The sequence below is a fragment of the Artemia sp. Qi Xiang Cuo genome, chromosome 12, assembly GCF_049724085.1.
Source record: "Artemia sp. Qi Xiang Cuo chromosome 12, ASM4972408v1, whole genome shotgun sequence".
NCBI classification, from domain to species: domain Eukaryota; kingdom Metazoa; phylum Arthropoda; class Branchiopoda; order Anostraca; family Artemiidae; genus Artemia; species Artemia sp. Qi Xiang Cuo.
This window is the reverse complement of record NC_142805.1, coordinates 4,410,847-4,436,685: the sequence shown is the minus strand read 5'-3', so window position 1 is coordinate 4,436,685 and position 25,839 is coordinate 4,410,847. Positions and strand designations below refer to the sequence as shown.

At 36.5% G+C, this 25,839-nt stretch overlaps 1 protein-coding gene across 3 annotated transcripts in view; it reads left to right on the top strand.

The window, feature by feature from the left end:
- S6KL (ribosomal protein S6 kinase like) overlaps nucleotides 1-25,839 on the top strand; it is a 598,861-nt gene that overhangs the window by 345,558 nt on the left and 227,464 nt on the right. For all 3 annotated transcript variants that reach the window (XM_089097759.1, XM_089097757.1, XM_089097758.1), the window contains exon 9: nucleotides 15,553-15,641. In XM_089097759.1, the coding sequence (XP_088953885.1) occupies nucleotides 15,553-15,641 (89 nt within the window). The remainder of the gene's footprint in view (nucleotides 1-15,552; nucleotides 15,642-25,839) is intronic.

Here is a 25,839-nt window from a genome sequence, read left to right as displayed (position 1 = left end):
TACTGGGATATGTATTCTCCCACTGATTACATTTATCATAATGACAATTGGAGCATAGGTGGCCTATAGGATGAGAGTCAAACACCTCTTCAAGACAGAAAATACAACCTTTAATTTGTACAGCATATCCTCTATGCGATTTACATGGTTTACAGAAACAACACTTCTTATTGTACTCATCAATCATTGTGCAATTTCCGAATGATGATGACAAGCTGCCCTGTGAGTACATACAAAGCGGGTATGTATGTAATTTTTCTTATTGCGTTGTAATTTTCCCTGCCACAATGAGACTGACCTAGCAACAACAAAAATTGCCTGAGATAGAGAGAGAGAGAGGAGTAAATCATCCTTGGGCACCATATTTCTTATGAAAAAAGTCCTAAATTTCTAAACTAATGTTTAAAAGCATATCCAAAATATCATTTTGCCGTGTCGTGATCAATATATCAATAAATTGTGTAAATGCATTTGGACCACGACGTAGAAGCTTCATACAATAGTCTAATGATGGAAAATCAGTTTCATTATATCAAAAAGCAGTCCCCGAGAAAATATCTTACGTTGAAATCATAACTCTATAAAATCATTATCTGGAATCAAATGATTTTCAATAAGAACTAGATCCCTCATGTTTCGATCTTTCTCCAATCTATCCATTTTTTAGAGTCCTAACTTTCTCAAAACCAACTACAGACTAATCAGAATTTCTTCTTTGTACTCTATAAAATATACGTAAGTCTACTATCGAAAAAAACAAAAAATACGATTTATTTAGAAACATATTTATTTAACATAATTACAATAATAATATTCACTGATGCATTTTGTTCTCATCAATATATTTCGATAGGACATCTAATGCAGACCGAAGTTTATTTATATAGAGAATATTCACTTTTCCAGCAAAACATCGTTGCTCCTCCTGCTTAAATTAGCTTAATGATATCACATATCTAGCATACATAATATCCCATTCAAGGCATAGTCTAGAACCAGCAATTATTTTCACCACCATATTGGCTAGTCGTATATCGTTGCTGCTGCTGCTGCTGTCGGTTCGATCATTAATCTCCAATAATGTAAATGCACAACTCATTTTTTTCTCCACTAATATCCTCTCAAATAAACTATTCTCTCTCTGAATTCAATTCTCTTACTAATATGAACTACAATTAAAATTACTCCTTATATACGAATCCAACTACTAATAAAGTTAGATCTGACCGCCGCTCTCTCTCTGTTTGACCTCCAAAAAATGGATGTCATATTATAAAACCAGTCTGGTAAGGCATGTACCGTTCATTTTAATAGAGGACTGGCCCTGGCAACCCAATGTACCGGTTAGACTACACACATATCCTTGTAGGCGTGAATGTAGGATTGAATGTAGGACCGGGATAAATTGATGCCTTACTACTAACTAGAGGAGGTATGAAACTAAATTAAGCACTTCTATAAGTGTCTAGATTTTTAAGAGGGTGTATGTTGTTCAAAATTGCTGAAAATTTTTCTCCAGCATACAAATAACAGGCCAAAAATTAAAAAAAAAAATTCTTAAAAAAAAGAATAGATTTAAATTATTATTTTCTTTTTCTCTGAAAGGACTATGTCAATATAAAACGAACAGAAATTAATTAAGAAAACTTTCCACAAAATAAGTTTTTCAAAGTAAAGTAAAGAACTCCATTAAACAAAAAATGAGCAAAAATAAAATCAAATAATCTACCAAGCGTGAAACTACCACAAATCAGCATCGATAAATAAATAAAACCCAAAACGAACAGAAATTACAATAAATAACCAAGTCAAACTCAAAACGAGCAGAAATTAACATAAGTTGGGCTCAAAACCCCTATGCCTTCCCAAGGCCAGAATATAATTTTCACTTTACTGCAAAAAATACAAATGAGTGTGCATTGTCAGTTTAATATACATATACTGATATTTAGTAATCAAAATCTTAATATTATTTGAGTTATTCAAGTTATAAAAGTAAAAACATTTATATTTTTTTCAGTAAAGTGCAAATTATTTTCTGGCCTTGGGAAGGCATAGGGGTTTTGAGGGAGGTAGAATAGGAGGTAGGGAAATTGAGGGGGGAATTGAGAATAGCAGGGGGTAAATTGAGGGAGGTAGGGGTTTTGAAACACTTTTTTTGGGGAGGGCGACGAGGAGGTAGAATAGAAGAATGATTTTCAATTTTGTGTCTTCGGTATCCAATTATGTCGTGAAATTATTAGAAATTAATTTATTTCGTTTATTTTTATTTATTTAGTTATTTTATTATTTTTTTGGGGGGGGGGAGGCTAAGTATGGTTGGTAGTAATTGTGTATGTAGGGTTTTGTAAAGGGTGATGTCTACCCATAAGAGTTTAATAAACTTCGGGTTTTGTTGTTAATGCGTTTTTTTTTTTTTAATAAAACCCTTTTTTCTCTGAAAAAAATGGTTTTTTTCAGAAATTTTATCTGGTAGGCTTGGGGAAAAAGGATGTTGGGGGGGGGGGGGGTGCCAGTTGACCTCGGATATATTTTTACTCATAAAAAGTGAACTAAAACTTTTAATTTCCAATCATATGAGCCCTCTCTGAAGTTTAGACGAGCATCCCTTCCATAAGAGCCATATATGCCCCTATAGCATTACTTACAACGCCTGCCTCTGGGCCCTGGGGGGTTGCGTCAACACAGGAGTTGTTCTTATCTGACCGTTGAACTATTTTTAATGAAATGGGTTTTTCAAAAAAATTATCGGATAGGCTTGGGAAAAAAGGTTGTTGGGGGGGGGGGTCTAGTTGCCCTCGGAAATCTTTTGACTCATAAAAAGTGAACTAGAATTTTCAATTTCCAATCAAATAAGCCCTCTCTGAAGTTTATACAAGTATCTCTTTTTTAAGAACCATATACTTTCCCAGGACAACACTTACAACGCCTACCCCTCCAGGTTGTGTTGACACCGGAGTTTTAATAATCTAATTTTTAAACTATTTTAAAAAAAACTGGCTATCTTAAAATTTGTAGCGGATGGGTTTGGGGAAAAAAGGCGTGGGGGGCTAGTTGCCTTTAAAGCTCTTGACTCCTAAAAAGTTAACTAGAAAGTGGGCATAACTTACCATTCCTGCCCCCGGGCCCTGGGGGTTTGTGTCGACACTTGAGTTATTTTGTAATCTGACTTTTGAACAATTTTAAACTTAATGGCTATCTCAAAATTTTTATCGGGTGCATTCGGGATAAACGGGGCGTGGGGGAGAGGGTCTAGTTGCCCTCCAATCTCTTTTGACCCTCAAAAAATGAACTACAACTTCAGTTTCCAATCAAATGAGCCCTCTCTTAAGTTTTTACGAGCATCCCTTTCATAACAACTATATATTCCCCCAGGGCATAACTTCCAACGCCTACCCTCGGGTCCTGGGGGGCTATGTCGACTCCGGAGTTTTCGTTATATAGTCTTTGAACTATTTTTTTTTTAAATTGCCTATCTCAAAGCTCTTATCAGATGGGTTTGAGAAAAAAGGGCATGGTAGGGGGGGGGCTAGGTGCCTTCCAACCATTTTGACTCTTAAAAAGTGAACTAGAACTTTCAATTTCCAATCAAACGAGCCCTCTTTGTAATTTATGCGAGCATCCCTTCCATAAGAACCATTTATGTCCCTAGGGCATAACTTACAACGCCTGCCCCCGGTTCTTGGGGGGTTGTGTCAACACCAACGTTTTTGTTATATGATCTTTGAGCTATTTTTAACAAAATAGCTATTTCAAAAATTTTTATTGGATGTATGTGGGAAAAAAGGGAGTCGAAGGGGGAGGGCTGGTTACCCCCCGATATCTTTTGACGCTTATAAAGTGAACTAGAACTTTCAATTTCCAATCAAATGAGCCCTCTCAGAAGTTTATACGAGAATTCCTTCCATAGGAACCATATATGCCCCCAGGGTATAACTTATAACCCTTGGCCTGAAGAGTGTGTGGGGAGTGTTCTGCTCAAAAATATAATTTCCAGAACTTTTGACTACGTTGAACAAAATGGGTATCACAAAATTTTGATTGGATGCGTTTGGGGAAATAGTTGGCGTGGAAGGAGTGTTGGATGTCTTCCAATCACTTTCGAATATTAAAAAGGACACTAACTATTTAAATTTCCAATCGAATGAGCCCTTTTTGAAGTTTTTACAACAAAGCTTTCTATAAAAACCTTATATGCCCCCAGGACATGGCTTACAACCCTTGCCCTGACGGTTGTGGGGGGGGGGGGTCATTCTCAAAGACCTAATTTCCAAAATTTTCAACTACGGTGAACAAAATGGCAACAAATCTCAAAATTTTGATTGGATATGTTTTGGGGGAAAAATGGGCGTGAGAGGGGGTTTTTTTGCGCTTCAATTACTTTCGATTATTAAAAAAGGTACAAGCCCTTTGAATTTCCAATCGAATGAGCCCTTTTTGAAGTTTCTACGACAAAAATTTCTATAAAAAGCTTATATGCCCTCTGGGCATAACTTACAACCCTTGCCCTGAGGACTGTGGGGGGAGTGTCCTCCTCAAAAACATAATTTATGTCTGGGAATCAACTACGTAGAACAAAAGGGCTATCTCAAAATTTTGATTGGATGTGTTTGGGGAAATGGTAGGCGTAGAAGGGGTGTTAGTTGCCTTCCAATCACTTTTGACCTTTAAAAATTGCAAAAGAACTCTCAATTTCCAATCGAATGAGTCCCCATTGAAGTTTATACGACGACCCCTTCCGTATGAAGTGCCTCTGGGAGAAAAAAAAATTAAACATTCGAGCCGTATGGCCTTTACTATAGGCAACGCTATAGCGTTGCCTCTGATTCTATGTAATCATGAAAATCAATTTCACCGAAATAGACTTCTATCTTCAAAGCATTGGTATAGAAGTTATTTTTATTAAAAGACGAGTTTTTTGGGGGCTGCAGCTTACCTCGTATTATGAATAATCATATATATTGTAATATATAACAATAAAATATATAATAATATAAAATATAATCATGTATATTATATATTAATAGGCTACAATATAAAAAACTAACAGAAAAAGAGTTTTTTCTTCCCAAACTAAAGTAAAGAGTCTAGTTAAAACTTAAAACAAATAGAGATTATAATTTATACAAGGTGGATCAACAAGGTCCTCAGACCCTGCCATTAAAAAATGCTTGTCTTATTTATTATAATGCTTCAAGAACATGCATTCTTACACAAGAGTAATATGATAAGAAAAGAATTTTTTGTTATCGCAATACTTACTTACTTACTTAGGTCACCTGTCGGGTGCTATTTGGCGTAGAGTGACGTCTGCCTCCTCCGTCCGCTTCGGTCCATTGTAAGGGCTTGCGCTTCACTTGGTCTGATATTTGCCATCGCTAGGAACTCGGATACGCTGTTGGACCATCGCTTCTTTGGTCGGCCTGGAGGTCGTTTCTAACCGGCTTTGACAGGATCAAAGTCAAAGATCATCTTTGCAGGTAAGTGCGGGGGTATTCGAAGTAGATGTCAAAACCACCGTGAGGTACGCTCGGCCGCTTGGGTAGAAAACGGGACTGCTCGATGAGATGCAGCAGCTTCTCGTTTCTCACGAATTTGACCCACTGTAGACCTTGTATCCTTCTCAGACTCTTCGACTGGAATCTCTCTATAGTCATAAGGGTTGCGGTTGATGCTTGCCAAGTCTCAGCTCCATGAAACATCACAAAACTAATGAGGGCGGTGAAAATTTGGAGTTTGGTTGAACGACTGATATTCGGTTTTGACAAAGGTGACGGTTCAACCTGCCCATGGCAGAAGACACATTGGATAGCCTTTCTTGCAGCTTGGGGAGAAGGGGCCATCTGAAGAAATCCTGGATCCCAGGCAGGTAAACTTTGGACAACTTCTATGCTATTTGTTGAGTCCAGACTGACTGGAGAAATGACAGCAGGAAAAGTTGGGTCTATGGGCATAATTTTGGTTTTGTTCCAGTTTATCTGTAGTCCTGCAATTACGACCTCTTCTCGTAAGATTTGAAGCGCTTCCAGCAATTGATCCATGGAGTCCGCTAGGATGGCCACTTCGTCAGCAAAATCAGTATCTGAGATGACGCGATCTCTAAACTTGAGTCCAAAGTTGAGACGTGAAGTCGTCTTTGTCATAACGTAGTCTATGATGAAATTGAAAAGCTCTGGGGCCACTGCACATCTTTGACGCACCCCTGTCTTGATTTGAAAGAATGGGCTGCGCCAGCCATTGACTTGAACACAGCTCTCTGTGTCATGATGTAAAGCGTTGAAGGCTCTGCAGTATTTCTCGGGGAGGTCAGTCGATGCTGAAATCTTCCAAAGTACCTCTATGTCCACTAAGTCGAACGCAGCACGGAAGTCAACGAGGGCAAAAAAAGCCTTCTGGCGGAACTCCGTGACTTTTTCTATTATATGTCTAAATTTTCATATTAAAAAAAATTAATAATAAATTTACTAAGTTCTTATGTATCTTATTTGTCATGCTTAACATCACAATTAGTCCCCGGAACCATGACGATAAGAGAAGGCCTGTGGCAGTGGGACCAAATATAGTAGTGACAGCGTGCCGCCGGCGCGATCAATGTTGACCGCAAACATTTAATGTTTTCATCAGTCTTTCTCAAATCCAAGCTTGAATTTATTCAGGCCTATTCCTGAGTTAAAAACTTTTCTAGTCACTGGCTTGACGCTAGTCATCTCCGTTATTCGTCAAGAGAAGTAGAAATCTGGTAGAAACGAAATGGCTGTGGCGTTTCAGAACCCTTGCATAATAGTTGAAATAATAGATAATAGATTTGCCGTGGTATTTAATAGGATCCAAGGAATCTAATTAAAAGGCAACACACACAAAAGCCAAATTAGGCCAGGAGCCTATGAAAAATCCAAAAATACCCAAGAAAATCAATAATTCCCAATGGGGCGCCCTGGTTCTATCAAAATATTTCTATGGTTTCCCAGGGAATTTGATATCATTTTCTTCCGTCTCCGCAAAAATGAAAAAGATAATTATGTTTTGTCATCCCTGCTTTCAGTTAAAAAAATTGAGGTATTATCATTTAAAAATGATAGCCTCCTATGCCATATTTTGTTTTGCTCATATTGCTTTTATTTTTGGGGTTACTTCCTTTTCAATCTTCAATTCCCCAACCTTGTACATAGTTTATAGCTAAATTTTGTCACAAAAGAAGGTTGTTTGGTGTTTTTTAGGGGGGGGGGGGAGGGCTAAAAAATTTTCAGAAAGAAGATCGTATTTTGTTTGATCTATCAGGCTTTCAATGATTGTGTATTAAACATTAAAACAATATATCTAAAAATAGCAAAAGAAAACAAAATTCTGCAAACTTACGATTCAGCTGTCGCAACAATCTGTTGACTATCAATTTCAAATCCAACTGAACCTGTATAGTGTATGCGTTCTTTTCAACTTAAAAATAAAATTCTTGACTACGAATGATGTAAGGATCTTATAGCAATTGGGAAACGGCATTCGAAATGGTTCAATCTCATCAAACAGGTCGTGGTAACGAACTGTAAGTAAGAAGCGACTTGGCTCAATAGGAACCGAAACCCTAAAAAACGGAATATTGATACCAATAGATACATCAAAAGAATTATATTTTTATGCTGATTTCAAACATATAAATTTTATCAAGTTAAGTGTTACCCATCAAAAGTTACGAGCCTGAAAATATTTGGCTTAGTTTCGAAAAAGGAGGGAAACACTCCCTAAAAGTCATAGAATCCTAATGAAAACCACACCATCTGATTCAGCGTTTCAGATAACACTTTTGTAGAGGTTTCAATCTCCTATTTGTAAAAATGGGGAATTTTGTAATTTTTTCTGCGAAAAGAAAGATCACGGATGCGTGTTTATTCGTTTTTTTTTTGTTTGTTTGTTTTTTTCTTCCAAGGGTGATCGTATCGATCCAGTGGTTCTGAAATATCACGGGAGGGCTCATTCGAACGGAAATGAAAAGTTCTAGTTCCCTTTTTAAGTGACCAAAAAACTGAAGGGCAACTAGGCCCCCTTCCACCCTCATATTTTCCCCAAAGTCACCAGATAAAAATTTTGAGATTGCCATTTTGTTCAGCAGAGTCGAAAAAACTAATAACTATGTCTTTAGGTGTAAAATGACCCCCACAGTCCCCTGAGGAAGGGCTGCAAGTTGTGAACTTTGCCCATTGTTTACATATAGAATTTGTTATCGGGGAGTATACATCCATTTGGGGGGGGGGGGGGGTAGCTTGGGATGGATTTCTAAGGGGATAATCTTCCTTGGGGAGGGAAACTTCTGATGAGTGAATATTCTATGGGAAATGTTACACTGGGGTGTTTTAACAGAATAGCCATACGAAGTTCTTTTTAACTATCTTACATTCTCTTTGCCTAATTCTTTATATGGAGATGTTCCGGGGGAATTATTCGGGGGATTTTTTTTCCGTGCGTTTTGTCTTCTAAGAAATAATTTTCACGGAAGGGGGCATTTCAGGAGTGATCAAGAAACCGATTAGAGATTAAACTATTGTTCCATTGAAAAAATACTAATGAGAATTTTTAAGGGTTAATCGTCCACAAGCAATTTTACAGAGAGGGGGGGATTCTCAGCGAGGAAGGAACAGTTTGGAGGGACTTCGACTGGGGGGTGCACTTTACGTTGAATGAAATTTCCACGGAGAAGTTTTTCGTGAGGAGGAGGGGTATATTTCATAGATAGTGAGCCAGATTTACCGTCATTATTCAAAAAATAAACAGAAATTATGCCATTTATAAAGGGATGCCTCCTCCTCAATACCTTATTATTTACGCTAAAGTTTGACTGTTTATTAAAGTTGAAACACAGGGGATGTTTAATTAGAATAGGAAGCTTTTTTAGAAGTGATAAAAGCCTTAGCGTAAAGAGCAAGGTATTGAGGAAGGGGCGACCTTTCATATCCGGAATAAATCTGCCAAAATTAATATGCAAATTGTGCTTTAATTTTTCATGCACGGTGAGTCAAAATTCAACCTACATTAGTTGAAAAATGTTAAGAAATTAAATAAAAAACGAGTTTTGTTAACTGAGAGTAAGGAGCGACATTAAAACTTAAAACGAACAGCAATTATTCCGTATATGAAAGGGGCTGTCCCCTTCTCAACACCTCACTCTTTACCCTAAAGTTTTACCCTTTTTCACACTCTACTTTTTAAAATAATAAAAAAAACTTTAGCGTAAAGAGCGAGGCGTTGAGGAGGGGACAGTCCCTTTCATATACGAAATAATTGCTGTTGGTTTTGAGTTTTAATGCGCTCCTTACTTTCAGTTAAAAAAAAACTTGTGTTTTATTTAATTTCATAAATACGATACTTTTGTCAACATATGAAAAACCGTGTATATTGCAATTGTAACTATCTGGTTTATATGCAAATTAACAAAAGAGACGAACATTAACGAACAAGAGAGCAGTGAAGAATTATGATACCGCATACTAAGTAATATTTGGCAGGGATAGTCACTAGTGATAAATCACTAGGGGTGGCACCGTGATTGGGTGATTTTTGGGGATTCGGGGAACCGAACCGATTTTTTTTTTCAGGGTAACAAATAGATTTTTGGGAAATTCCCGGAAAATTCGGGGATATTGCAAACCCTACTTGATTTCTAATCAGGAAAATCGAAATACCTAACCACACAAGAAAAGAAAAGCTCCGACTTTGCGGTTGACGCAATAAAAAATCGCCGCAAAATTAATTCAAAGTCAGCCGAATGCCACCACCTCTGCCGGTGGTGGCACGCCTGCGGCACGCCGGTGGCGTTGCGAAACTTCCGCTGTGGTCAACTGGGCCTCTCGTTGACGGCGTTCAGTTGATGGGTCGGCGTGGTGCCAGGGTCTAATCACAATACTGTGTCACTCATCATAGTCTTTGTGTTAAGCATCACAATGTTATGTTGTTCCTTTGCCTTGTGATAATATTGTAGATCTCAAAAATCATCTTCTCTTAATTCTCTTAATTTAATCTCTTAAGTCTAATCACAATACTGTGTCACTCATCATAGTCTTTGTGTTAAGCATCACAATGTTATGTTGTTCCTTTGCCTTGTGATAATATTGTAGATCTCAAAAATCATCTTCTCTTAATTCTCTTAATTTAATCTATTAAGTCTAATCACAATACTGTGTCACTCATCATAGTCTTTGTGTTAAGCATCACAATGTTATGTTGTTCCTTTGCCTTGTGATAATATTGTAGATCTCAAAAATCATCTTCTCTTAATTCTCTTAATTTAATCTCTTAAGTCTAATCACAATACTGTGTCACTCATCATAGTCTTTGTGTTAAGCATCACAATGTTATGTTGTTCCTTTGCCTTGTGATAATATTGTAGATCTCAAAAATCATCTTCTCTTAATTCTCTTACTTTAATCTCTTAAGTCTAATCACAATACTGTGTCACTCATCATAGTCTTTGTGTTAAGCATCACAATGTTATGTTGTTCCTTTGCCTTGTGATAATATTGTAGATCTCAAAAATCATCTTCTCTTAATTCTCTTAATTTAATCTCTTAAGTCTAATCACAATACTGTGTCACTCATCATAGTCTTTGTGTTAAGCATAACAATGTTATGTTGTTCCTTTGCCTTGTGATAATATTGTAGATCTCAAAAATCATCTTCTCTTAATTTTCGAGTTTCACGTCAGAATATTGTTTCATTCTTCTTTCTTGTGATAATACCATATGTTTCGGACACCATCTCTTCTTAGTTTTTGTTTTCAACATCGCAACATTGTGTGATTTTTCAGTCATGTGATAGTGCTGTAGATTTTGGACACTATCTCCTTTTGGTTTTTGTGCTCAACATCTCAATATTGTGTTGTTCTTCAATTTTGTGACAATGCTTTAGATTTCGGATACTACCTTTTGTTGGTTTTTCTGTTTAACATCACAACATTGTGTTGTCCTTTGGTCATGTGATAATTTTGTGCGTCACGGACACGCCCGTCTTAGTTATTGGGTTTAACATTCCACTAGTGTGTCCTATATCCTTCTGTTGCCCTGAGATAATGTCATTGGGAACGACATCCCCTCTACATTTTCATGTTTCACTTAAGAATATTGTGTCTTTCTCCTGTTTTGTGATTATGGTGTACACTTTGGACGCCATCCCCTCTTACTTTTCGTGTTCAACATCACAATATTGTGTCATACGTACTTATTTCTTTTACGACGTTTCGTGTAGGACTTTATACTGTCTTAAATTTCGTGTATCACTACAATATTTTGTCGTTCTTTTATCTCGTTACAAAGGTTCTAGGCGTTTACCCCTCCCCCCGGAAAACACCACTCAGAAAATACCCCCACGGAAAATACCCCCGGAAAATGCCCCCCTCCCCGAAAAATAATCTCCTGTGGATAATACCCAGCCGTGGAAAATACCCAACTCCAGAAAATACCCCCTACGCGGAAAATACCCCCGGGAAAATTCCTTCCTCCTACTGAAAATAAAAAACAAAACAGAAATAAAATTCTCAAATTTGGAAAATATTATTTTCCATGGGGGGTGGGGATATTTTCGGGGGGGTATTTACCGGGGAGGTATTTTTCGAGGGGGTTATTTTCCGTGGAGGCATTTTCCAGGGGATATTTTCCACGGGGAGGGGATTATCTTCCGGGGTGTATTTTCCGTGGGGTGTATTTTCAGGGGGGATATTTTCGGGGGGTGGTGTATTTTCTGGGAGGGGGTATCTTCCGGGTGGGGGGGGGGGTTTAAACGTCGGTCAATGTAAAACATTTGCTCCCCCAGTGAAATTTGGGAGTTGGAATTGTTATTTTTTTTAATTTCTGTTCGTTTTAGGTTTCGTTTCTTCACCCATGGGTATTTCTGTTCGTTTTAAATTTGACTTGCAGAGCTTTGTTTCTGTTCATTTTAGGTATTAATTTCGCGGTATTTTTTTTTTTTTTTTAACTTCTCTCGAGAAATATGTTTTTAGTGATTGCTAGAATACTAGTAGTTATTACAGCAATACTAGAATAAAGAATTCTTCTCAGCAATAAACGTGGCACATTTCGAGGCTATTTCGAAATTAAGGAGGTTTTTCTACGAAGGGGAAGGTCTAAAATGAAAATGTTCTTCTGTTATTTTGTACTGTGAGGATAATTCTTAAGACTCCCTTGGGATATCTTTCAAAATTGAAAGAACTAACAGTTAATACCCAAAAACCATTTCATTGGTATTCCATTGTCAAAGCTAAGGAGAAGTTGAACTTGAGGGAGTTGTTATCTAGGGAATATATTTCCTAGAAGGTTTTTTTTTGTTTTCTATAAGAAAGAATTAAGTTTTATCCTCTTTTCAACTGCTGTAACTTGTAGATATGCAATAGTACATTTGGAGCGTGAGATATACGTCTCAAAGATGTTTTGACGTGATTGAGACATAGTGTGGTATAAACAGAAGTAAAAACAGGATTTTGGTACCTAGGTTGGTGTTTTTTGGAATGTAAGATATGTATAGCATTTTACTAATTTAGGGACCCATAGGCATCTAAAGTCAGTGTAGGTGCTTGCTAATTACACAGAGGATACAATAGGTAACAAACAAGCTGGGTTTCAGTTCTGGTAGGTTTTTAATATTTTGGTCTAATGGGTATTGAAAAAGTTTTTTTTTTTAGTATTTTTCCTTAGTTAGTGTCACTAAGGGTACTTTTTAGGGCATATTGATGTTCCATTCTTATGACTTTACTTTTTGGTTCTGGGCAGTGGAGGACCACGGGGGGGGGGCGAGGGCCCCCTTAAGGTAGTCTAAAGTAGTGTAATTTAATTAATTAACACAAAATTGTGTTAATTAAACGTACTCCTAACGCAAGTTCTTCGGATCAAACTATTCCCCCCCCCCTAACAAAATCCTGGATCCGACCCTGGTTCTTGGGTGGAAGAGTAGTTATAGGTAGCTCGACAACGTAGATTTCTTCACAGATTTCTTGCGTCTATAAAAGTGGCTTATTTTTCTCCAGCATACCTTTTCTTTTATACATAATTGTCCCATTGATGCCCACCGGCAACGTATTATCATGTTACCTATATAACTTTATAGATTTCGCTGATCACCGAAATTAGCATCCAGCATGCCCGATTTCAGATAGCTTTTAATTTCTTGGGTGCCAAAATTAGGAAGTTGCTGCCCCGATTACCAATCCATTGAGAATCGACCCTGGTACCCCAGCACCGACTTTAATTTTATTATTTATGAATAAAAAAAGAGACTATGAAAACATAAATTGTTTTTTTTATTCGAAATTCTTTCATCAAGTTAATAAATTCGACATCCATATTTTTTTATTGTCAAAATATGATTCTGAGCAAACAGATGAACCATGATTATAATAAATCAAATGAAATTAGTCCAATGCATTAGTGCTTATATTCACTAGTGGTAAGTTGAATGACCGGTCGTCAACTAAAACTAGGTCAAATGCTTCCATAAACCTCCGTAATCTCTTTGCAATATAGAAAACAAAGTACGAAATGGTACATTTGATGGAATTACAGAAAAATAAGAATTAACTTCTTATAATTCTAATTCAGAATTGATGCCAGTCCTCCTCACTTCGGGCAGAGCCCGGAGCGTATATCTGGATGATTCAGAGATTTTTGATGGGTCCTTTCAGACGGATGGTCGAAATTCTTTCCGATACAGGAGTAAAGTTGATCAGTGACTTTTTGACGGCTGGAGATGGAATGAAGTCGACACCCTGCCGGAGTAACGTGAATATTGTTGGTACGTTCTGATAATAAGAAAGTGATTCCTAGGATATTTTCTTCTCCGGTTCGGGGGAGGTGCCTCTCAGCCAGGCCATGATCGTCGGTTTTCCCCTATATGGTACCAGATTTGATGTCATTCCAGAAAGTATCGTCGTTTACCCCGGATGCGGTAGCAGGTTTGGCATCACTCCAACAAGCGTCGTTGGATACCCCGGACGAGGTAGCACTTTGATCTTTTAATTTTCTGGTCATACTCAAATTTGAAAGAAGTAGATTTTTTCGCTGATTTGTTGACAGCGGTGAGCTACTCCTCTCCGTCGACTTGCAGAGGCCGTTGTCCAAGTCTGGATTTTTCACCCTTTTGTAGTTGTCCTCCTGTAGAGGATCCTCCCACAATGGTATCATGTAGTACCATAGAATATAACCCATTGCTAGGGGAAGGTTTGCAACTGACGGGCGTGTCCATATTTATACCAGTGGTCCCTACACAGTGTGCATCAAAGGCGCTTTCATCCCCCTTTGACTGCATTTATGGCGCTTGGGCGCCTTTACCCCAGTTATTATTATAGACCCCCAAAAGCTGGGCCCCCCTTGGTCCATGTCTCCCTTCCATATAGAGGTACCATACATGTCTGTAGGACGTTCCCCTATCCGCCACCTGGGGAACGCACTTAGTGGCCCGGGCTGGAAGGGACTGGCCAAGCATATATATGTGGCTTATATATTTATAAAGGGGAAGAAATAGCTAGATGTAGGGATGTGATCTTGGAGAAGAATAACCCACGGAAATTCGGCATGTCTGAAAACCGTAGAGGGAATGCCCCAAGCCCTTATTTATAAACACACAGATTTCGAATTCTCCTCTAGAGTAATAGGAATAAGTGCGCGTTAATTTATGGTTGATTGATTTAACTTTTTTTTTTTCTCGGTGCTATTGATTTTAAGGTTATATAGGTGATATAATTGTAGCCACTTATTGTCAGAACATTTTACGTCTTCTTATAGGCTGCTACTAATCATGATATTTGTAATTTGGTTTGTAATGAAATTAATTTAATCTTTTTAAATGACAAAAGAGTTTGCGCCAGAGCAAATCGTCAATTTCTGCTTTTTGTCGCAGAACACTGATTTTGTCTCGGATGCGACAAAACTGCTGTTAAGTGAAGATTTGGAGTCATTTAATCGATTAGTTTCTCAAATCTATTAATAGAAACTATTATAATAAAAATAGTATTATAATAATAAATTATTATATCGCATTATATAATATATTATATATAATTTAATATAATAAACTATTATATAGTCGTATTACATAATATTATATTATATAGTCGTATTAGGCGCTACTGTCACGCATTGTTCTGGTATTGTTAATGCCTTTGCCCTATTATTTATCTTTGTAGATATTTTTCTAGTTAATTCACTTTTAAATTGTTATTTCCCAATAAACAATAGTTTATTTGTTTTTTTTTAGACTGAGAAGACTGGGAAACATTTAATTTACCCACCCAGTTTCTGAGGCCTTACTTTCGTGCAGCGGTCTGGCATTATCATTCTGTTCTGCGCCCTTGTCCTATTTCTCATACTTGAAGATATTTTGTTGATACATTCGAATTTAAATTGTTATTGTCAGTATTGTTATTGTCAGTATATTGTCATTTATTAGCAGTAGCTCCAAAGGTAGTAAGAGGAAAATAAAATGTAGCTACTCAAGTAATTTCAATAAAGGATTCTTTTAGATCGAATATTTGATATTCTCTGAACAATATTCAGTTTTGGTAACGATGTGTTTCTCTTGCAGCCCCTGAAGTACTCAAGGGTGAACCATACAGCCATGCGGTAGATTATTGGAGCTTGGGTATTGTCGTTTTTGCACTACTCACTGGCCAGGTAAGCTCATATTTTCTATGAAAAAAAGAGGCAACTACATTATTGCATCATTCACATTTAAGTTAATTTTTATTAACTAAGTTAATTTCATTATTTATTTTATTATGTTAAGTTAATTTTATGTTAACTTTAATTATATTAATTAAATTTTTATAAATTGAATTGCTAGCTGAAACTTTAAGCTCTTAAAAATTGAAGCTGAGGTTTGGGAATATAATGTAATTGCGACTTTTCGTTCAAAATTTTTCCAAATATCTGGGAACATTTTTTGGTAAACTATAAAAAAATCAGACCCAGCAACGATTTTTTTTTTTTTTTTGCTTTTCACCACCTTTGTTTTCTTAAAGTTGAGCAATTTAGCAAACAAAAGACTCATATCTCACTCCAGTAATCCTATTTCCCAATTCTCTGTCTTATACATCCCTATCTAAGCTGTTCCGTTTGTTTTACTTCACATTGAATTGCTGAGACATTTGCTTAATTTATTTGTGTTGAGATAGTAAAAACTTGGACATTTTTTCGTGAGTGGAGCGATAAATTTTGCACCATTGCATGTCAGATACAGTAAAAAGTTTCTGCCATTTTGTTTTCTTTGTGATTTTCTCTAGTTATCCTGAAACTTCCCTTCATATTTTACTAAGACAAATATTAAGTTATACAGGGTGTTTGTGACCCTTCTGTGTATTTGGAGCATATTTTTTATTGTAATATTACAAAAAAAAATTGAAGATAAAGTATGATTAGTTTATCGTCATTGAATAAGGTTATCCTTGTACTAATTGCTCATAAAGAGGTTCGTGGTAACGAACTGTAAGTAAGGATCGATTTGGCTCAATAGTAACCGAAATTCTAAAAAACGGATTTTAAACAATATATACAGCAAAAGAATTAGCTAAAGAATACCCTTTTTTGAAAAGGGTACCCCCCCCCCCTCCTAAAGTCGAGGAATCTTGATGAAAATTACACCATCAGATTCACCGTATCAGATAATCCTACTGTAGATGTTTCAATCTTCTATTCATGAAAATGTGGGATTTTGTATTTTTTGCCAGAAGAAAGATTGTGGATGCGTATTTATTTGTTATTTTGTTATTTTTTTTCCTCCTGGTGCGATCGTATCGAACCAATGGTCCTAGAAGATCGACAGAGTGCTCTTTGAACTAAAACTAAAAGTTCTAGAGCCTTTTTTAAGTAACCAAAAAGATCGGAGGGCAGCTAGCCTCCCTCCCCCAGAGGTCACTCTTCTAAAGTCGTCGGATCAAAATTTTGAGATAGTCATTTTGTGCAGAATAGTTTAAAGGTCCAATGAACATGATTTTGGGGATAGTACGGCTCTCAATAGTCCCTGGGAAAGGGTTGTAAGCGTTATCGGGCGTAGGTATCTGTATCGAGTGGTTTTTTCAATCATGGTTTTGTACTTTCTATATGATATGTGAAGAACCTTTATTTGTTAAGGCTCATTATGGTAATCCTTAACCAATGCTGTTTCTCCGACTATGCCAAGAAATCACGATTAACCCCCGAAATTTGAGCAATTTTGAGGTGAAATTTTGTGGTATTTGTAGGGTAGGATTTTGTAGGAGAGGGGATTTTCCAAGGAAGAGTTTTTCACGAAAAGGAAAGTTTGTAGGGGAGCTTTCCAGGGGAAATTTTACACCTGGGTTAGCGGATTTCCTGGCATTATTTCAAAAACCGTCACAAATAAAATAAAAAAAAAATCAACTGGAAGTAAGGAACAACACCAAAACTTGAAAAAATCATAGATTATTCCTCGTATATGAGGGGGGTTGCCCCCAGAAAAACATTAAATAAATATGTCGTTACAGTGTTGGTACCATGTGGTGTATAATGGATTTCTCGGCTTTATTTGACAAACAATTAGAAATAAAATAAAAAAAAAAATTTTCAACTGAAAGTAAGGAGCAGCATTAAAATTTGAAACAAACTAAAAGTATTCCGTATATGAAAGGACTGCCTCCTCCTCGATTCCTCGCTCTTTGCGCTATGGGTTTTTATTACTTTAAAAAGCAGAGTTCTGCCAAAGAGTCAAACTATAGCGTAAAGAACAAGTTACTGAGGAGGGGCAGCCCCTTTCATATATGTAATAATTTCTGTTCGCTTTAAGTTTTAATTTTGCTCTTACTTTCAGTTGAATTTTTTTTTTTTTTTTTTTTTTTTTTTACAAATTTAATCAAAATAAGACTATGTGACGCCATATGATAGATATTGCGAAGAAGAAACCTCGGCAAATTTGTTTGCTTAGTTCCAATGACCCGGTCTTGAAATTGTCCTGATGAAAGGAATTTACGGACCAACCCTCCTCCCCAAGAAAGGTTGGAGTGAGCATGGCCTCCCGAAAGTCTCAGTTATGGTGCTTACTCTTACTTTTGACGTAGTTTAATGGATTTTAGTTTATAGTTTTATTTTTGATGGTGTCGATCTAACTGGATCGAGGCTCGGCCCTAAAAGGCCCATTGTTTACACACCCCAGGCAGCTAAGCTAGCAGAGTCACGCCATACACACCCCACCCTAAGCAAGGAATTTGAATTTTTTTTGGCTGAATCAGGGTTTGAACATGTACCCCGAAGGACATCGGATTACAAGTCCATACGCCATCCACTCGGTTTATAATTTTCATATTCGTTACCGTGGAGGGGTCTAAGCTCATATCATCTATTACATAAGGAGATTCTCATTACCCCTACACTACGGTAAACAGTTTGATGGATATTGAAATCCTATTACTGCGTCTGCTAGATGTTCTGATGACAAGAATATTGGCTTCTTTTCACTTCTTTCCCCTAGAAAGGAAGGATTGTGCCCAGACTCCTTAAGGAATTAATAGAACTCTCCAGCTTTAACTCCCACTAAGCTCTATTAAGATCTAGAAAACGTCCAAAGGACAAGTTTATGACCCTCTAGCAGTGGTCATATCTTTTTTAGTATCTATGGCGCATGCAAAATTACACGAGATGACAAACTGCTCTGAACAGCTAACAAAAGAGCATTGTGCAAGAAAGAGAAAAATTACATTGAATTAAAAACAAAAATGTTGCAAAACGAAATTTTGGTTAGAAACCAAAGCAAATTTACAATGGAAAGAAGAAACGTGCCAGTTTAGTGTGCGTGAGCGGTTAGAAGACAAAGCAAAATCATAATAGAATGAAGGAATGGGTTAGTTTAGAGTGGGTTGACCTGTAATTGATAAGAAGGAAGGACGAATTAATGCTGCCAAATTACACAAGACGACAAATGACTCTGAACAGCTAAAGAAAAAGGTATGGAACAAGAAACAGCAACAAATCACATTGAATTGTAAACAAAAATGTAAATTAAAACTAAAGAATAAAATGATTATTACGTTGTTGCGTAATTTAGATGTTTCAGAAAATTACGACTGAATAAGGAACGTGAAGTTGTTAACTTCTGTAAAGGATAAGCAGGAAGGAGGAATTCAATTCACGACATAATTTTTTAACTCAACTGAAACTGTTTATTTGCGACCCTCTGACATAACACTAAAGAATAAAACGATGATTATGCCATTTTTTTCGACGATGCATGCAAATTTACTCTAGATGACTAACTGCTCTGGACAGCTAAAGATAATGATGCACATAAATGAAGCTCAAGCGAGATCTGCGGCTAGAAGACATGTGGCCTCCGCTGGCATCCAACGAATTCATCGAATCGTAAATGATATCTGCGGTAAAGCTAAGAAATAAGCGTAGCTTTTCCCATAGAGGTTATATCGGTACCCCGTAGAAACATACAGATTGACCAGGGATCATATTTTAGATACCAACAACCGATTCGTTTTCGGCCGGTATTAACACATCTGCGAGACAGGTCATCGAAAGATCTGTGGGTGATCCAAGATCATCCCCACCTTCGTCTGAAAAGATCTCCGGGTGTTACGATTCAGAACTTTAGATGCAATGCAAGACCACTCCTAATCTTGCCCATTTATTCTTAGTTACTTAAGTTGAATAATAATTTCTGTTTTTTATTTCTAATCTAAGGCTTTAAACATCCATTTTTGCAATAAAAAACAAAAAACTTCTGAGTTCTCAATGAGCAGACATAAACTTTACATTAAGGTTATCTATGGTCAGGTAGGCTAAAACATATTCAGCTTAATCACTCTATTTCTGTTCAGCCTGTAAATAAGGAAAATTTCACTATATTTATCTAAAGTCTCAAAACGAGTCCCTGTTAAACTGTTTCTTGTGCTTTTAATATAACTCCATGATTTTCAGTGAATTTGACCTGTCATTTGCTATCTCTAACGGCAAGCTCTTTGTTTTTCCCACTCTCCACTGCACGATCTCAAACACGCCTTTAATCCCAGAATTTCTCCTATTTGCCTTTAAACTATATTATATCCTTTTGAACAGGCTGGCCAGGGTGGCCAGCCTCCCTGGCCTTAACTTAAAGTGGTTTCACCAGGTTTTCCTTGATAAATAAATCTTAGGAAAAATTGCCTCATGCTGTATTTGAAGCCAAAAAAATTATTGTCCTTGTCTTCTCTGTTAAAAAGTGGCTTTAATTCCATTTGTTCATATTTTTGACGTATTTTCTTAAGTAAATCAAATTACTCCTTAAGGTTTTGCTGGAAAATGATGGCAACTGTTGTTGTATTTAGCCGTTGTTGCCAAATTTTTAGCCATTAATTGGATCGCAAAGCCTGATCAACGCCTGACTCTCTGTTTCTCTATGACTCTAGTCCACAAGATTAGTATATGTTATGTATTATTAAATAAAATTGTATGGACTTGACAGATATTAGGTTATCCTATATTCTATGAGATTGACACGAGAGTTTATTTTGTCTGAAATTTTAACAGAATTTATGATAAGCTCGCCGGGACAATCCAAATGAAACTAAAATTTGTCAGTCAAAACCACGACAGGCGATCATAAATCGTAATTTTGTTTTTCCCAAGTTTTCTCAGTAAAAACCTAAATGGGGAACAGTTCTTGTTGGCTAAGCTCTGTCAACAGTAGTATAGTAAAGTACAGAAAATGCCCCACCTAGATCACCCCATCAATTTACCCCCTTTTCAATTGAATTCACATCAATTTAAATGAAAATTTCTGACATTTTTACAATTTTTAATCTCGAGCTTTAAGATAAATAAAAGTTCAAATGGGGATAACATTCTTTTAATAGACAGTGATGATGATAACAGTGATAGAAATTAACAAAAATACCAGTTATTTCGGTCACATCTATCACTGTTATCATCATCACTGTCTATTAAAAGGATGTTATCCCCATTTGAACTTTTATTTATCGTCATAGAAAGCAGTGTGGTCTCCGAAATTATCTACGAGCTTTAAGATTAAAACAGGTCTTATGAAATTGCTCACTGAGAATTGCTCACTATACTATTGATAAAATGTAATAGTTTAAAATAATTTATTATTTAATGGATAGTTCAAAATCAATATTTAAATGATTTATATTATCTTTGTTTTTTCTTTCAATATCCCTTAAAATCATAGATTTATCTAATTTTTTAAATTTCTTTTCAAGATTAGTTTCTTTAGAATCAAAACGCTTAGAAGCAAATAGGTGAACCATTTCACCTTTTAAATCATAAATGATAACGATTTTATTTCTATATTTAGTTTTTACACATTTCATCCCTTTAGTCGAGTATTTAATTCCAATGTCTAAATTTCTTCAATATTAATTGAAGATTTTATTAAACTAATTTCCAAATCAAAAATAATTTATATATTTACATCCTATTAGTTTATAACTCGAGACAAGTCTCCGTGGTACAACTGGTAAAGTGCAGTAACCGGCATATTTTTTAAGAAGTATTACTCAGTTGCAAAATGGTGGATTGATGCTCTGTTCGGCAATACAGGGCTCAGGGTTCTATCCCCGCCGCAGTTTGGGCGACAGGCTTGCTACTTGCGCCTGTAAAAGAGACCCAGCAACTGAAATGTAGATTCAACGCCCTATGCGCGCTACTGACATATTCCCCCAGGGGGCTTCCCGACTTAATTGTTTTCCGGCACCTCTGCTTCTTCCCGAACGGCATTTGTGTTTGTTGCCTTTTATTTTACTTATCTATTTTTTACTGAGAAAAAATATAGGAAAAACAAACTTTATTTTATCTGTTCTAAATAGACCCCGGTGCAGCGCTGGCGGATCGACCGAACGCCGCCAACGAGAGGCCCGGTTTACCGCCGCCAAAGTGTCGCTACGCCGCCGGCGCGCCTCAGGTACGCCGCCGCCGGCAGAGGCGGCGGCGTTCGGCTGACTATGAATCAATTTTGCGGCAAATCTTTATTGCACTCAACCACAAAGCCAGAGCTTTTCTTTCTCATGTGGTTTAGTATTTCGATTTTCCTGATTAGAAATCAAGCAGGGCTCACACTATCCCCGAATTTTCGGGTATTTCCCCGAGAATCTATGCGTCACCCCGAAAAATATTTATTAATTTAAATTATTAATTATTGTTAATATTAAATTATTAACTTAAGTAAATTATTGCTTATAGGGGGGATAGGGGGCTATCATTTTTAAATGATAATGCCTCATTTTTTTTTTAAATAAACGCAAGAATACCAAAAAGATAATTATTTTGTTCACTTGAACTGGAGATGGAAGAAAATGATATCAAATTACCTGGGAAACCATAGAAAGATTTTGAGAGACCCAGGGCCCCCCATTGGGACTTGTTCATTGTCTTGGGTATTTTGCGATTTCTCATAGGCTACTGGCCTAATTTGGCTTTTGTGTGTGCTCCCTTTTAATTAGATTCTTTGGATCTTATTGATTGCCACGGCGAATCTATGACTCAGTTTTCCAATAATTTGAGGTATATCTGAATAATTTCGACATTTTTGTTGTTGTCATTGTACCCCTTTACTCATACCCTCAATTGTTTTTTTCAAGGAGCACTAAGCTGTTTAACGTTATTTTGCGTGTTTGTTTGAACCATATAGTGACCTAGTTAATTACAAAGTAAATTATTTTTTTAATGTAAAGCTGTCACGATATCCTATCAAAGTGGTATCCAGAGGGGAAGGCGGGTAGGGAGGTATCAAATTTAAATGATAATATCTCGATTTTTTTTTATTGAAAGCAGGGATGCCTAAATTTAATTTTTTTTTTTAATTTAAAGCAGAGAGCCAGAGACGGTACCCTATCATGGTGGTATCCAGACGGGGGGGATAGGGAGCTATCATATTTAAATGATAATACCTCGATTTTTTTTAAAGCAGGGATGCCAAAAAGTTATTTTTTAATTTAAATTAGAGACGCTATTCTATCAAGGTGGTATTCAGAGGGGGGGGGGGTTAGGGAGGTATTATATTTAAATGAAAATATCTCAAATTTATTTATTTTTTAAAGCAGTGATGCAAAAAAGTTAATTATTTTTTTTAATTTAAGGCAGAGACGGTATCCTATCAAGGGGGTATCCAGAAGGGGGGGGGGGGTAGTGATGTATTATATTTAAATGATAATGTCTTGAATTTGTTATTGAAAGCAGGGATGCCAAAAAGTTAATCATTTTTTTAATTTAAAGCAGAGACATATCTCATAGAATATTATATGGCTGCTTTAAAAAAAATACAAAAGGGAGTGTGAAGGGAGGTGAGAGGTTTTTACAAGAATATGACAGTTTGGTTGCTACCAGTAGCTACTAGGTGGAGTATCCTATGAACGTCTACTGTCAATGAGTAGAAAAAGTAACTTTGTAAATTTAAGCTGTGATTTGAAAAAGACTGATGAAAACATTAATGTTTGCTATCAACGTTGATTGCCCCAGCGGCGCGCCGCCGACACCTTATCGGGAACACGCCGCCGCTGCTGCTTTTGACCCCGCCGCCGCCGGTTCTCCCTCAGCGGCGCGGTGCCGGGGTCTAGTTCTAAACCTACTAATCGCGAATGTTTTCTTATGCAGTTATTTTGGAATATTTGTCAATGAAATAAGAAAACAAATACCTGGATCCTTATTCAAAAATGAAATGCTTTTTTAGATAAATGTATCTTTTCATGTTAGTTGGTAATGAATAACTTTGGAACCTCGTACCTTCCTGCGGTCAAATTATTTTGGGAAACGCTGGTCTATATTAAAAAAAATTGCAGCCCCCCTCCCCCCCCCCCCCACACCTGCTCAAGAGCAGAATGTAATTTGCGCTTTACTGTAAACAAATTACGTTTTAATTGTTTTCACTTTTTTTACTTTCACAAATAAAAAAATATCAAAACTTTAAGGAATCAATATCAGTATATGTCAACGAAACTGACAATTCACGGTCATTTGTTTTTTTTTTTTTTTTTTTTCAGTAGAGCACAAATTGTGTTGTGGTCTTGAGAAGGCATGGGGGTTATAAGCCCAACTCATATTAATCTTTGCTCGTTTTGAGGTTGACTCGACTATTTGTTGCAATTTCTATTCGTTTTGAGTTTTATTTTTTAGTTTCGTTTTGAGTTTCAATTTCTGTTCGTTTTGAGTTTCATTTATTTATTGATAGTGATTTGTGGTAGTTTAGTGCCTGGAAGATTATTTGACTTTATTGGTGCTTATTTTTGGCTTAATGGAGCTCTTTGCTTTTCTTTGAAAAACTTGTTTTGTGGAAAAGTTTTTTAAATTAATACGCTTAAAAAAAACAATGGGATTAGCTTGAGAAGTGCGTCACATAAATCGACCAATGGAATTCAAGTGCATTTCTTAATACTGAATTACAGGATTGTAATCACCCATTTTCCCTTCGTTTATAATTCTGAGCAGTGTCATCCTTAAAAATGCGGTGGAATATTTAAGAGAAAATTATGTATTGATTGTTTCTACCAGGAAAACCCAATCCTCCTGTCTCATTTCTTACTTTTAAAAAACTATGCCTGTTTAGTCGTTCACGCTTCCCAAGATACAAACTACTCAAAATCTATGTGAGTAGCCATTCGACTTATACCGATACTTAGTTCCAGAGCCTATTCAATTAGAAAAGTAATTTTGTTCTACTGGACTTATTCATCTATTACATTTTATACGTCAATGATCGTATATTGCTAAAAAGTTTAAGACTGTTGGAGACTTTCTCTCTGTTGTGTGTAAAGAAGTCCAAGTCTTGGGTTCACTCGCTTTTTTTTCTGATTCGGAATGACGCGTGCATAGCTGACGCACGGGGCATGCACAACGTGTGCATATACAATTTGTTTATTCCTTCTGTTGAAATGCAAAATGCAAATCCAGAGACATGGGATCTAGAAGACTATCTAAAAGGTTTAAAAAGGTGTCAACAGGGGGAGCTACAAGGGGTAATTTCCTCTTATATTTTAAAAAATACTTTGGTCCAGTATTTATTGAACAAGCCTCTTTTTAGTATCTTTATTGAAAAAATTAAAACAAAACAAAATTGGTGCCCCCTTTGGATTTTGCACAACATGTTCGCCCCCTCCCCCTAGCCTTTTCGTGAATTGACATCCCTAATTGGTGGAACGGCCACGTTTTTCAACGGATCAGTTGGGATATTTCAACGTACCGTTTTAAATATGATGATTTTGAAATACATTATGTTGCAGCAAGAACGGATCAAATCTATTGGAAGAAGGAAAGGCGACCTTTTTTGTATGAAAATGAAGTTATGGGAGCCTAGGGTAGTTTGTTATCCCTTGATAATTTACTGACATAGAGAAATTCAGCATAGTATATCTGGTGAATAAATTCTTTTCAATTTCCTAATGTCAGTCGTCGAGCAGAAAAAGGATGCAATTTGTTGGAAATTCCCTCATTTTTGGTATAATGACTGTCAGGTCATGAGACAAATAGGGAAAAATGAAAAAGACAAGAGAAATACATCTAAGGATTAGTGACAATAAAGATGTCATGAGTCAAGAATGACTTTAAGTTCAATTACTTTTCTCTATAAAAGTCACTTGTAAGGGGAAACTGCTTAATTTGATTGCATCAACTTCCCGACAAAAAACTATGTCATAGTATATTAGAAAAAGCCTCATTTGAATAGAATTTTGAAGTTCTGGGCCCTTTTAAGTTGCAAAAGAGATTTTGCCACAGAAAAGAGGAGAGTTTTGTCAGCTGATGTTTGCAAAACATTACTTTTGGCCAAAATAGGGGAAAGATACTATTGTTTAAAATTATTAGGCAACTGATCAAGTTAAAACTATCCAAAGTATGCTTTTATATTCCCCTTCCCTAGTTTTAGCGTTTA